The sequence below is a fragment of the Molossus molossus genome, unplaced genomic scaffold (assembly GCF_014108415.1).
Source record: "Molossus molossus isolate mMolMol1 unplaced genomic scaffold, mMolMol1.p scaffold_m16_p_1, whole genome shotgun sequence".
NCBI lineage: Eukaryota > Metazoa > Chordata > Mammalia > Chiroptera > Molossidae > Molossus > Molossus molossus.
This window is the reverse complement of record NW_023425344.1, coordinates 170,888,083-170,901,635: the sequence shown is the minus strand read 5'-3', so window position 1 is coordinate 170,901,635 and position 13,553 is coordinate 170,888,083. Positions and strand designations below refer to the sequence as shown.

General features: G+C 34.6%; 1 protein-coding gene and 1 pseudogene across 9 annotated transcripts in view; one reads left to right on the top strand and one right to left on the bottom strand.

Moving 5' to 3' along the window:
• Positions 1-13,553, bottom strand: part of RALGAPA1 (Ral GTPase activating protein catalytic subunit alpha 1) — a 294,638-nt gene that overhangs the window by 211,825 nt on the left and 69,260 nt on the right. For all 9 annotated transcript variants that reach the window (XM_036275297.1, XM_036275307.1, XM_036275315.1 and 6 more), the window contains exons 9-10: positions 12,425-12,633; positions 10,484-10,723 (exon numbers count right to left, since the gene is read on the bottom strand). In XM_036275297.1, the coding sequence (XP_036131190.1) occupies positions 10,484-10,723; positions 12,425-12,633 (449 nt within the window). The remainder of the gene's footprint in view (positions 1-10,483; positions 10,724-12,424; positions 12,634-13,553) is intronic.
• LOC118639823 lies at positions 5,383-10,130 on the top strand (annotated as a pseudogene).

Sequence of the window (13,553 nt, the reverse complement as noted above, 5' to 3'; positions counted from 1 at the left end):
AAAGAAAACTACAGGCCAATATCCCTGATGAACATAGATGCCAAAATCCTGAACAAAATACTAGCAAATCGGATCCAGCAATACATCAAAAATATCATTCACCATGACCAAGTGGGATTCATTCCAGGAATGCAAGGCTGGTACAATATTCACAAATCAATTTTAAATGTGATACACCACATAAACAAAATGAAGAATAAAAACCACATGATCATATCAATAGATGCTGAAAAAGCATTCGACAAAATCCAGCATCTATTTCTGATAAAAACGGTCAGCAATGTGGGAATATAGGGATCATATCTCGACATAATGAAGGCCATATATGAAAGACCTACAGCCAACATCATACTCAATGGACAGAAACTAAAAACATTTCCATTAAGAACAGAAACAAGACAGGGATGTCCACTTTCACCAACTCTTACTTAACATAGTACTGGAAGTCTTAGCCACAGCAATCAGACATGAAGAAAAAATAAAAGGGATCCAAATTGAAAAGGAGGAAGTGAAACTGTCATTATTTGCAGATGACATCATATTATACATAGAAAACGCTAAAGACTCCATCAAATATCTACTAGACTTAACAAATGAATTTGGAAAAGTAGCAGGATACAAAATTAATGTCAAGAAATCGACGGCATTCTTATACACCAATGATGAACTCACAGAAAGAGAAACTGAAAAGACAATCACATTTACCATCACGGCAAAAAAATTAAGATACCTAGGAATAAACTAAACCAAAGAAGAAAAGGACGTATTTGCAGAAAACTATAGGACGTTGAAAAGAAATAGAGGAAGATATAAAAAAGTGGAAGCACATACCCTGTTCATGGATTGGAAGAATTAACATAATTAAAATGTCCATACTACAGAAGCAATCTATAGATTCAATGCAATCCCCATCAAAATACCAACAACATATTTCACAGAACTAGAACAAATACTTCAAAAGTTCATATAGCACCAAAAAAGTTCCCGAATAGCCACAGCAATTTTGAAAGAGAAGGACAAAGTAAGTGGGATCACAATACCAGATATCAGGTTATATACAAAGCCACTGTAATCAAAACAGCCTGCTACTGGCACAAGAACAGGCATATAGACCAGTGGAACAGAACAGAAAACCCATAAATGGACCCAAGGCAATATGCTCAATTAATATTTGACAAAGGTGGCAAGAGCATACAGTGGAGTAAGGACAGCCTCTTTAATAAATGGTGCTGGGAAAATTGGACAGCTGCTTGCAGAAAAATGAAACTAGACCATCAACTTACACCGTACACGAGAATAAACTCAAAATGGATAAAAGACTTAAATGTAACTCATGAATCCATAAAAATCCTAGAAGAGACTGTAGACAACAAAATTTCAGACATCATACGCAGCAGAATTTTTACTGACACATCACCTAAGGCAATAGAAACAAAGGAGAAAATGAACACATGGGACTACATCAAACTCAATAGCTTCTGCACAGCGAAAGATACAATCATCAAAACGGAAAGGCTACCCACTGTATGGGAGAGCATAATTGCCAATGATATATCAGATAAGGGGTTAATTTCCAATACATATAGAGTGCTCATACAACTCCACAAAAGGAAGACAAAGAATCCAATTAAAAAATGGGCAGAGGAACTAAATAGACACCTCTCCAAACAGGACATACAAATGGCTAAGAGACAGCCCTGGCCGGTTTGGCTCAGCGGTTAGAGCGTCGGCCTGCGGTCCGGAGAGATCCGGGTTCGGTTCCCGCTAAGGGCATGTACCTCGGTTGCAGTTTGTCCCCGGCCCTGGTCGGTTGTGTGGGTGGCAGCCACTCGATGTGTCCCTTTCACATCGATGTTTCTCTCTCTGTGTGTGTTCCTCTCTCTCCCTCCCACTCTACCTGAACAAAAAATGGAAAAATGTCCTCGGGTGAGGATTAAAAAAAAAAAAAAATGGCTAAGAGACATATGAAGAAATGCTCATCATCACTAATCATCAGAGAGATGCAAATGAAAACAACAATGAGGTATCACCTCACACCTGTCAGAATGGCCACCATCAACAAATCATCAAACACAAGTGTTGGCGTGGGTGTGGAGAAAAGGGGACTCTAGTGCACTGCTGGTGGGAATGCAGACTGGTGCAGCCACTATGGAAAACAATATGGTGTTACCTCAAAAAATTAAAAATTGAACTTCCATTTGACCCAGTGATCCCACTTCTAGGAATATAACCTAAGAAGCCTGAAACACCAATCCCCCATGTTCATAGCAGCACTATTTACAATAGCTAACATCTGGAAACAGCCCAAGTGTCCATCAGTAGATGAATGGATAAAAAAGTAGTGGTACATATACACAATGGAGTACTATGCAGCGGTAAGAAAGAAAGATCTCTTATACTTTGAGATAACATGGAGGGACCTGGAAGGTATTATCCTAAGTGAAATAAGCCAAGCAGAAAAAGACAAATACGATGTTTCTCTTTTTCCCCCACCCTCTTCCTCGCTTAAAAAAACAACAAACATATCTCACTTATATACGGAATATAATGAACATAACAGTCTGAGGAATACAGTAGACCCAGAAACATGGAAGTATGGCACAGACTGACATCCCTTAGAAGAGGGGGTGGAGGGCATGGAAAGAGACAAACCACAGATCTTATATGCATGTATACATAACCAATAGACATGGACAACAAAGCCGGGGACGGGGCGGGGTTGGGGATGGGAGGGCGGTGCCAATGGGGTAAAAAAGGAGAAACATCTGTTACAAAAAACAAAACAAAAAAATACAAAGTGGAGATAACATGTTCCTTGTTGTAAAACTGTACAACAAAGCTTCAATAATCAAAACAATAATAGTGGCATAAAAACAGATAATATATAAATCAATTAAAAGAATAGAGAGCCTAGAATAAATCCTTGATTATATGATCAATTAAACTATGATAAAAGAGGTAATGATGTACAATGAAGTAAAAAAGTGTCTTCAAATACAAAGTAGTGTTGGCAAAACTGGATAGATACATGCAAAAAAAGTAAAATTAGACCGCTTTCTTACACCATACACACAAATGAACTCAAAATAAATTAAACACTTAAATATTAGACCTGAAACCATAAAACTCCTGGAAGAAAACACAAGCAGTAAAACTGTTTGACATCACTCTTAGCAACATTTTTTTGGACATGTCTCCTAAGGCAAGGGCAGCAAAAAAAAATAAATAAATAAACAAAGGAAACTAAAGTGGTTTTACACAGTGAAGAAAACCATCAACAAAATGAAGAGATAACCTACTGAATGGGAGATATTATGTGCAAGTGATACATCTGTAAAAAGTTAATATCCAATGCCCTGGCCAGAAGGATTCAGTTGGTTGGAGCATGATCCCATAGACCAAAGGGTTGTGGGTTTGATTCCCAGTCAGGGCACATTCCTAGGGTTTCAGGTTCAAGCTCTGGTCCAGGCATATGCAGGAGGCAACCAATTGATATTTCTCTGTCACATCGATGTTTCTCTTTTCCCCCTACCCTCTTCCTTGCTTAAAAAAACAACAAACATATCCTTTGGTGAGGATTAAAAAAAAGTTAATATCTAAAATATATGAAGAATTCATACAACTTAAAACCAAAAAAACCCACCAACAGTCAAATTAAAAACTGGGCACAGAACTTAATAGATATTTCTTCCAAGAGGACATGTAGAGGGCCAATAGACATGAAAAGGCGCTCCACATCACTCATCATCAGGAAAATGCAAATTAAAACCACAATGAGATATCACCCATCAGATGATATGTCATAAAAAAAATCAACAAATAACAAGGAGAATATGCAAAGAAAAGGAAACACTTGTACACTGCTGGTGAAATTATAAATCAGTCCACCACTATGGAAAACATTATGGAGATTTCTCAATAAATTAAACATAGAGCTGCCATGATTCAGAAATTCCACTTGATATTTATCTGAAGAAAACAAAAACACTGATTCGAAAAGACATATAAACCCATACATTTATTGTAGCATTACTTGTAATAGCCAAGATATGGAGGCAACCTACATTTCCATCAATAGATAAATAAATACACACATACACACACAAAATGGAATATCATTCAGGAATAAAATCTTGCCATTTGCAACAATAAAGAATTGGCCTCTTCACAAATGAATAGGCAGATATTAAATGCAACTTTTAGAAATTAAAATATAAACAGCATAATTAAAATTTCACTGGGGGGCGGCATTCTGTTTCCAAGAGTATGGTGAACTAGGTAACCCAAGCAATCTTCCTATTGAAAAAACAAAAATGATATTTTTAAAAATAACTTTCATTTTCTTAAATGCACTATGAGACAAAATGTAGAAAGAAGTATTCAAAAATAAAAACACACATGAAATTCAAACTCAGAGCTTCTAGAGGGAACAATAAAGCTGCTTTCACTTTGAGTGGAACCAATTACTTTGGTTTTCATGGACTTATTGGGACAAGGTAGGAGAACAACAGGAAACCTCTAAACAAAAGCTGGGATTCCAAAGGACTATATATATATCATCAGTGTGGTGCTGAATTAGAAATAAACCTACCCATACCTAGATGCAGAGTAGGTAACAATAATAACAAAAATCTCTCCAGAAACACCGTAACCAAAAGCTAACTTTATACTGTGTTTATATTATTGTGTTGGTTTGAACCTCAAATCAAGAATTCAGTTTAATGAGAGACTGGTAATGTCTCTTTGCATCTAGAAGCAAATGCAACTACTCTCTGAAGAAACCAACTTTTAAAAAAACAAATTAAAAAATAGTCACTAAGAAGCAAAAGATCAGAATCAAAATTCTGAACTTCTAAAATCACAAAATACTGCAAGAAATTCAAGAGACAAGAGCACCATAAAAAAGTATACAGAAACAAAATTTGGCGGAATCAAACCTATAAAAACATCTAGAATATTAAAATGACCAATTAATCAATATAAAATAACTGTTTAGTATTAATACATAAAATATAAGAATAGATATAAGAAAACTGACCAGGCAGAATGGCAAATTTACAGAAACAGTTGTAATTTAACAAACAAAAAAATTATCCAGAATGTACCACAGGGAGACAGAGAGAGATGGAAAATATGAATGAGAGGTAAAAGGCAAGTACAAAGTAAGATCTAACATACATTTTGTTGATGTTCTAGAAAAGGTAAGGGAAAAAAGGGGGACAAAGACAATATTTAAAGAAGTATTTAAATAAATAATAAATATTATTAGATAGTAAATAAAATATTTAAGAGGTAATGTTCTCTGCCTTTCTCTCTCATGTCTGATGACCCTGCTCTGCTCTTCTCAGCCTCTGACCCTCTGTCTCCTTGAGAGAGAGCACCATGCCTTCAATTCAGTTGCAGAGTTCTGATGGAAAGAGATTTCAAATTGATGTTGAAATGCCAAATAATTTGTGACTATCAAACCCATGTTTAAGATTTGGGAATGGGTTTTGAAGGCGATGATGACCCAGTTCCTCTACCAAATGTTAATCCAGCAATATTAAAAATGTCATTCAGTGGTGCACCCACCACATGGATGACCCTCCTCCCCCAAGAATTATGAGAACAAAGGAAAGCAAACAGATATCCCTATATGGACCAATAATTACTGAAAGTTGAACTAATTCTGGCTGGAACTATTTAGATATCAAAGGTATACTTGATATGCAAGGCTGTTCCCAATATGATCAAGAGGAAAACTATAGAGATTCGCAGCACCTTCAATATAAAAAATGACTTTACTGCCCTGGCCAGTTGGCTCAGCGGTTAGAGCGTCGGCCTGCGGTACGGAGAGACCCGGGTTCGGTTCCCGCTAAGGGCACGTACTTCGGTTGCAGTTTGTCCCCGGCCCTGGTTGGTCGTGTGGGTGGCAGCCACTCGATGTGTCCCTTCACGTCGATGTTTCTCTCTCTCTCTTCCTCTCTCCCCCTCCCACTCTATCTGTACAAAAAATGGAAAAATATCCTCGGGTGAGGATAAAAAAAAAAAAAAAAAAATGACTTTACTGAAGAAGCAGCCCTGGTACTCAAAAAGAACCGGTGGTATGAAAAGAAGTGAAATGCTGTTCCTCACAATCGTTAACACTGTAAGGACTGATCCAAACACTAGTTGCACTGTACATTTCTTTGTTTATAATTGTTAATATTAGACAAAGAGTAGACAAATGCTAGCAAAGCAACTGTATATGCAGAACATTATCCTCACTGATGTGTAGTTTGGGTACAGATTCCGAACATATGATCAAAAGTTTCTTTTTTCTCTGATCTGAATAAAACTGAACCGTGAGTCCAGCCAGTGTAGCTCAGTGGTTGAGCATCGACCCACGCACCAAGAGGTCGCCGCTTTGACTCCTGGTCAGGATACATGCCCAAGTTGTTGGCCTGATCCCCAGCGGGGGGGCATGCAGGAGGCGATCAGTAGATGTTCTCTCCCATCAATGTTTCTCTCTCTCTCTCCCTCTAATATCAATAGAGAAAAAAAATTAAAAAAAAAAAACAACAAACTGAACCATGAGTTCTCTATAGAAAGTGGCATTTTGGGTTTTCTCTCTTTTTGTAAAATGATTTCTGCCTAGTTTCTTGTTCAGTTTACTTTAGCTTAGTGACCTTTTAAAAGTTGGCTTTGTGAATAAAAAACTTGCCTTTTTTTTTTTTTGAAATAGGAAAAAAATGGGAGATAAGAGATTAAAAATTCTCAAAACTTCCAAAATATATTAATCCATAAATACAATATGACAAAATATCCCCTAAAAAATAAATTAATAAAACGTAGACTTGGACACACCATAATAAAATGAAAAATGCCAAATACTAAAACAAGGTATGAAAAAGACTAGACCAAAGATAGTTGAAGTATAATGCAATAAGAATACAACTACTGGTTGACATCTCAACAGCAACAATGTAAAACAGAAAACAATAGAAAAACATCTAAGTATCTTTATGTGCTGGGTAAAAATAACTGTCAATCTAGAATTCTGTATCTAGTAGAAAAAAATCTTTCTACAAAGATTAAAGACATTCACCTAGGCAAACATGTATTAAATGTTTGATACCAACATGCATCTACTAAAGTAAATTCTAAATGATGAACCTGAAGCAAAGGAAAGTGATTCTAAGTGGAAGATTTTAAAGGGAAGAAATCATAATTGAAGAAAGTGCTAAATATATAACTAAATGTAAATCAGTATTAAATATATAGAACAATTAAATAATACTGGAGTTAAAACACAAATATGTAAGCCCTGGCTGGTATGCCTTAGTTGGTTGGAGCATTGTCCAGTACACCAAAAGGTGGTGGGTTCAATTCCCAGTCAGGGCACATACCAAGTTAAGGGTTCAATCCCTGGTTGGGGCACATGTGGAAGGAAACTGATTGGTGTTTCTCTCACACTGATGTTCCTCTCTCTCTCTCTCTCTAATCAATGAAAACATGTCCTAAAGTGAGAATTAAAAACAAACAAAACAAGCCCTGGCCAGTTTGGCTCAGCAGTTAGAGCGTCGGCCTGCGGTCCGGAGAGACCTGGGTTCGTTTCCCGCTAAGGGCACATACTTCGGTTGCAGTTTGTTCCCCGGCCCTGGTTGGTCGTGCGGGTGGCAGCCACTCGATGTTTCTCATCGATGTTTCTTCACATCGATGTTTCTCTCTCTCTCTCTCCCTTCCTCTCTCTCCCTCCCACTCTATCTGTACAAAAAATGGAAAAATATCCTTGGGTGAGGATTAAAAAAAAACCAAAAAACAAACAAAAAAAAAACCAAAACAACCCTGCCCCCAAAACACAAATATGCAAAAGAGAACTGAATTATATGATGATAAAATATATGTTGAGGGAAAAATTAGAATAGGTTTCAAAATCCTTGTGCTGATTACAGAGAGGGTAAAAATAACTTTAAGCCCTGGAAAGTGAGGTGTGTATGTAAAAATTCATACAGTAATAACAAAAGGAACAGTGTATAACTTTTAAACCAAATGATGGGAAGAGGAGGAAACAGAATGAAAAACCATTAATTGATAAGAAAGTAAAAATAAGAGAATGAAAAAAATCTAGAGAAGAGAAACAGAAAAAACAAAATAACAGTAACAATACATTTAAACATATTAGTAATTAAAATAAGTATAAATACCCCAGTTTAAAGACAAAGATTTTTAAAATCCAACCATATTTATAAGAAACATATAAATCTAATTATATAAAAAGGGTTGAAAAAGATTACTTTAAAAAGATACATGAGGCTAATTCTAATAAACAGAAAGTGAGCTAAATGTACTAATAGTAGATAAAATAAATGCTAAGCAAAAATAATTTCTACAGATGAAAAAGACTATAAATAAAAGGTTTAATTTATCAAGATATAAAATTATAAACCTGAATATACTTAATTACGTAGCTTCAAAATATACAAAGAAAAATCTATGGAATTATAAGGAAAAAAGTAGACAAATCACATCATAGTATAAGATGTTACCATACCCCTGTCCATAACTGTGACATCAAGCTGACCAACACAATAAGCTTAATATAAGAGACTTTAATGATCACTGAACTCAAGGGAAAAGAATACATTGTTTTCAAGCACACAGGACATTTATGAGAAATGAGTACATACTGAATTATACATTTTAAATAATTAGTACTGTACAGACTATATTTCACATTAGAAATTTGTAGAAGAAAGAAAACTAGAAAAATCTAAGCTGTTTGGAAGATACACATTGGTAAATAACTCATAGGTCAAAGAAGAAATTAACATTAAAATTAGAAAATATTTAGAAGTAAACAATAAAAATGTTACATATCAAAATCTGTAGAATGTAGCTAAAACATTACTAAGAGGTAAATTAATAACCTCAAAAATGCTTACCTGAGAAAAATTTGAGGCTAAAATTAATTAGTTAGAAAAAGAACCACCAAATAAAATCAAGTAGAAAGAAAATAAAAAGCAAAAATTAATAAGAGAAAAACAAACAGAAAATCATAAAAGCCAAAAGTTCATTCTTTGAAAAGACTAATGAAATAGACATTTCTCTGGCAACAACCATCAAGAAAACAGCAAACAAGGGACAAATAAATGCTAACTGGATAGGAAGGAGAGAATATAAATATAAATTCTTCAGAGATTAAAGAGATTACACAAAGATGCAATAAACTTTATGTCAAATCTAAAAACAAATGAAATAAACAAATGTCCTAAAAAAATAAACTCATTCAAACTGACTCACAAACTAGAAAACTTGAATAATTCTTAAGGTTTAAATTTTCCCACAAGCAAAATATTCCAACATCATTTGTCATGTATCTTCCCCTTCCCATTTATTATAGTCTATCAACACAAACCCTAAAATTGACAATTAGAACCACTGGCAAAGCTGGACAAAATGTTACAAAGTTGCTTCTTTAACTTAGGTTGACAAGGCTAATACTGTCTCATGCTTTGTTTTACACATTAATAAATGTGTGAGAGTCCCGCCACTATGGCTCAGGGTTTGAGGGTCGACCCATGCACCAGGAGGTTGCTGGTTCAATTCCCAATCAGAGCACATGCCCAGGTTGTGGGTCAAATCCCCAGTGGAGGGCATGCAGGAGGCAGCCAATTGATGTTCTCTGTCATTGATGTTCTCTCTCATCTATGTTTCTATCTCTCTCTCTAAAAAATCTATAAAGAAAAAGAAATAAATAAACGTGTGGGAGATGACAATTTGTTTTGTCTAGAGAGCTCTCTGGCATGTGAAGGCAGTGTGGCATAGAATAAAGAGTACTGACATGGGAACCAGGATCTGGAAGTTTTAGTCCTGCCTATACATACCACTTACTGCTGTGAGATTTGAATAATCCCCTTCAGCTACAAACTCAATGATGTTTACCTCAGAAGTTAAGTACCTTTACTATTAAAAGCAAATGATCAGTTACCATGAGGTTCATTTTCCACAAAATTTCTATGTAACTGATAATGTACACTTACGAATTTCTAGCTATCTTTATATGAAATGCCTTTCATTATTTTCAATTCCCTCTTCTTTATTTCCCGAATAATATAAACAACTTTACAGAATGCCTTAGAAGACGAACTAAGCCCCTGAAAGTAGGATAAAGGCAATTAAAACATTGCTTCTTACATTTATAAAGCACTTTTATTTATCAAAGAGTTGAATATAAAATAATTTTATTATAACTTATTAATCAAATAACAGAAAATTTCAAGCCACAGAGTAATTATTCTGATAACAAGCTTGTAGGGGTAGTTATTAAACTAAAACCATCATAAACTAAAAAATATAATAGAAAATACTACAGGACTCAATGTAGTAAATTTTAAAAACTAAGTATAAACTTTAAAAACATTTTCAAGAACAAAATTTTAAAGAGCTAAAAGTCAGTATGGTATATTCAATATTAAAGACAAAAGTCTGGATTACAAATTTAACATACTGAGGGGTACTTTACCTGCCGAAATATCTCTGTGACGAAGTTTACATTACTTCTTTTAGAAGAAAAAACCCTGCGAACTATTTCAATGTCTGTGAGATGTTCTTCATCAATACTACAGAGACTAGATGAGCTAGGTTCTCGCTCCGTTAGAGTGCTTGTGTTAGAATGAGACTGTTCTGGTTCTGTAGTTCTATCTGCTTTATCAGTATTATCATTTTTGTTTTCTTCTCTGGATACCAAACTAGCTGCTGCTCTCTAAAATAAAAACAAAATGGGGAGAATATCATAATCATTAACTTTTGTCTTCTAATAATAAATATCGGCAGAATCCAAAGAACCCATTCTAAATAATTAAATGACAATGCAAATAACTAAACATCTAAGTGATACAGTGATACTCACTAGTCATCTACTCATTTATAATTAGATTTAATTTTTAGCATGTTTGCAGTAAAAATAAGTTACCAATTAAAGCTGGGTAAAAAACAAACAAAAAACAAACACACAGATGGAGTTAGCTCAGAACTTCAATAATAAATAAATACCATTGGACTATTTGTTCAATAAAACCGTAATGTTTACAGTCATCTCTATTTTACCTTAGACAAAAATTATACAAGTAAAAACTTCTTAAACAAAAAAAAACCAAGGAAATGGAAGAAAATTTACAACAGAAATAGAAATTAAGCCAAAAAGTTTTTTAGAAAACTCTATATTCTAATAATTTAATAGAATCGTCACCATGACTGAAGACGAAGGCGGTGATAAAGAAATGACTACCATGGTATGATAGGAGAAGCAAAGTAGTTTCTGGTAATTTACTCAATTGTTGGTCTCAGTTTTGTCATCTGTATAAAATAAGATGGTCTAGGTAAATAATCTCAAATATTCCTTCCCAATCAAACACTCTTTGATTTCAGTCCATTAAGTTCTGGGATCAGAAAAATAGTTCTGCTTGAGAGTGTCTACATTTAATAATTCTTTGTAGTTACCTCGTAACAAAGTTCTGGGGAAAACACACTACATATCAATAGAAGGCTAAGGGGAATGAATATTGGTCAAATTTTCTAAATGCTAATGAATTAATACACACACGTTATAACTCCACTTAATTTTTAAAAGATTTAAGGAGTCATAAAAAATACACACACAGTGTAAGATTTTTTTTAAACTAAATGAGAAAATCTGAGAAAAGAAAAATAAAATAGTAAGAAAAAAATACTGTAATATAGATATGTTCAGGAAAAACACACATAGAAAGAAAATAAAAAGTGGAAAGAGAGGAAGACTTTAATTAAAAATAATAGATTTAAAAGACTACCCCCTTCTTTGGAGTGCCATATAATTTTACATATTTCTGGACTCCGAGTTTGTTGAAAATAATAAGGAATGAAATGATGTCAGGACTTTAAACCAGCATTCTATGAATGACTAGAATCTAAAAAGAACTATGAAGGTCCTACAATCATTTGATTGCAAAATGTGTGCAGAAATTTATTTATAAAATTCAGAATATTTTTATTTGTACAATTCAGGGTATTTTTAGTACTAGAGAAATAAATTAAAAGCTGAGATTCAGCCCTGACTGGTGTGGCTCAGTTGGTTGGAGCATTGTCCCATACACTAAAAGGTGGCAGATTTGACTCTCAGGCACATACCCAGGTTGCACTGTTTCTCTCTCACACTGATGTTTTTCTATCTCCCTTACTCTCTCTAAAATCAATAAAAAATTAAAAAAAAAAAAAAAAGTGACATTCAGATATGACTGAAATCATCTTCTATACTTCCAAGTTTATTTTGCTAAGAAAACTACTGGTTCTATAATTATTGTTAAAATTTGGATTTACAAAATATATTTATACAAAATAAAATTTGATTTAAATGTCATGTACACCTAAGGCAAATCAGTGAACAAATTTGTTAAGTCATTTCTAACTTTAGTAATGTGTATATTACCTGAATATTCTTTGGCAAGATTTCACCTTCCATCCCAGGAATATGAGGTCCTGTATGTGGCTTTGGCTCAAGCCAGAAAGAAACCAGCCAACGAATGACAATAACACGAGCCTTAATGAAAGGCTCCTTTGTACAATATATTGCTTCATTGGTTTCAGCATCCTTCTTTATCATGACATAATGTGGCTTTGGTCTCATCTGTGGGATATCTATGCAAAATAAAAGGGGGAAAAGTAAATAATAAAGAAACTGTGCTCAGATAAATCTACATTTAAACATTTGAGAAAACATTGTGATGATACCCTGGTTTTAAGCAGATTTAGTACAAAAATAACATTTTAAAATAATTTGCTAAATATTAGCAAAGAATCTAGAAGAGTAAACCATAGATATGACTGATATACAGAAACATGTCTTTTTGAAAAATATCACTAAAAGGCTTAATGAATCCTAAGTACAGAGAAGCTTCAGTCAATTAACCTAACACTGAGACACATATTTTGCAAAGTGTTTTTTTTTTTAATTAATTTTTGTTACAGATGTTTCCCCCCCCCCACTGACTCCCCCCTCCCCCTCCCTCCCTGCCCTTTCCCCAGTTTGTTGTCCATGTCCACTGTTCATGCATACATGCAAATAAGTTCTGTGGTTTATCTCTCCCCCACCACCCCACTTCTGGGGACTGTCAGTCTGTACCCCACTTCCTCGTCTCTGGGACTACCCCATTCCTCATACTGTTATGTTCATTATATTCCACAAATAAGTGAGATCATATGAAACTTGTCTTTCTCTGTTTGGCTTGTTTCACTTAGGATGAAGCTTTCAAGGTCCCTCCATGTAGTCTCAAAGGATAAGAGATCTTTCTTTCTTACCGCTGCGTAGTACTGCATTGTGTATATGTACCACTGCTTTTTTATCCATTCGTCTACTGATGGACACTTGAGCTGTTTCCAGATCTTAGCGACTGTAAATAGTGCTGCTACAAACATAGGGGTACATATATTCCTTCTGATTGGTGTTTTAGGCTTCTTAGGGTATATTCCTAGAAGTGGGATCACTGGGTCAAATGGAAGTTCAATTTTTAATTTTTTGAGGTAACACCATATTGTTTTCCATAGTGGCTGCACCAGTC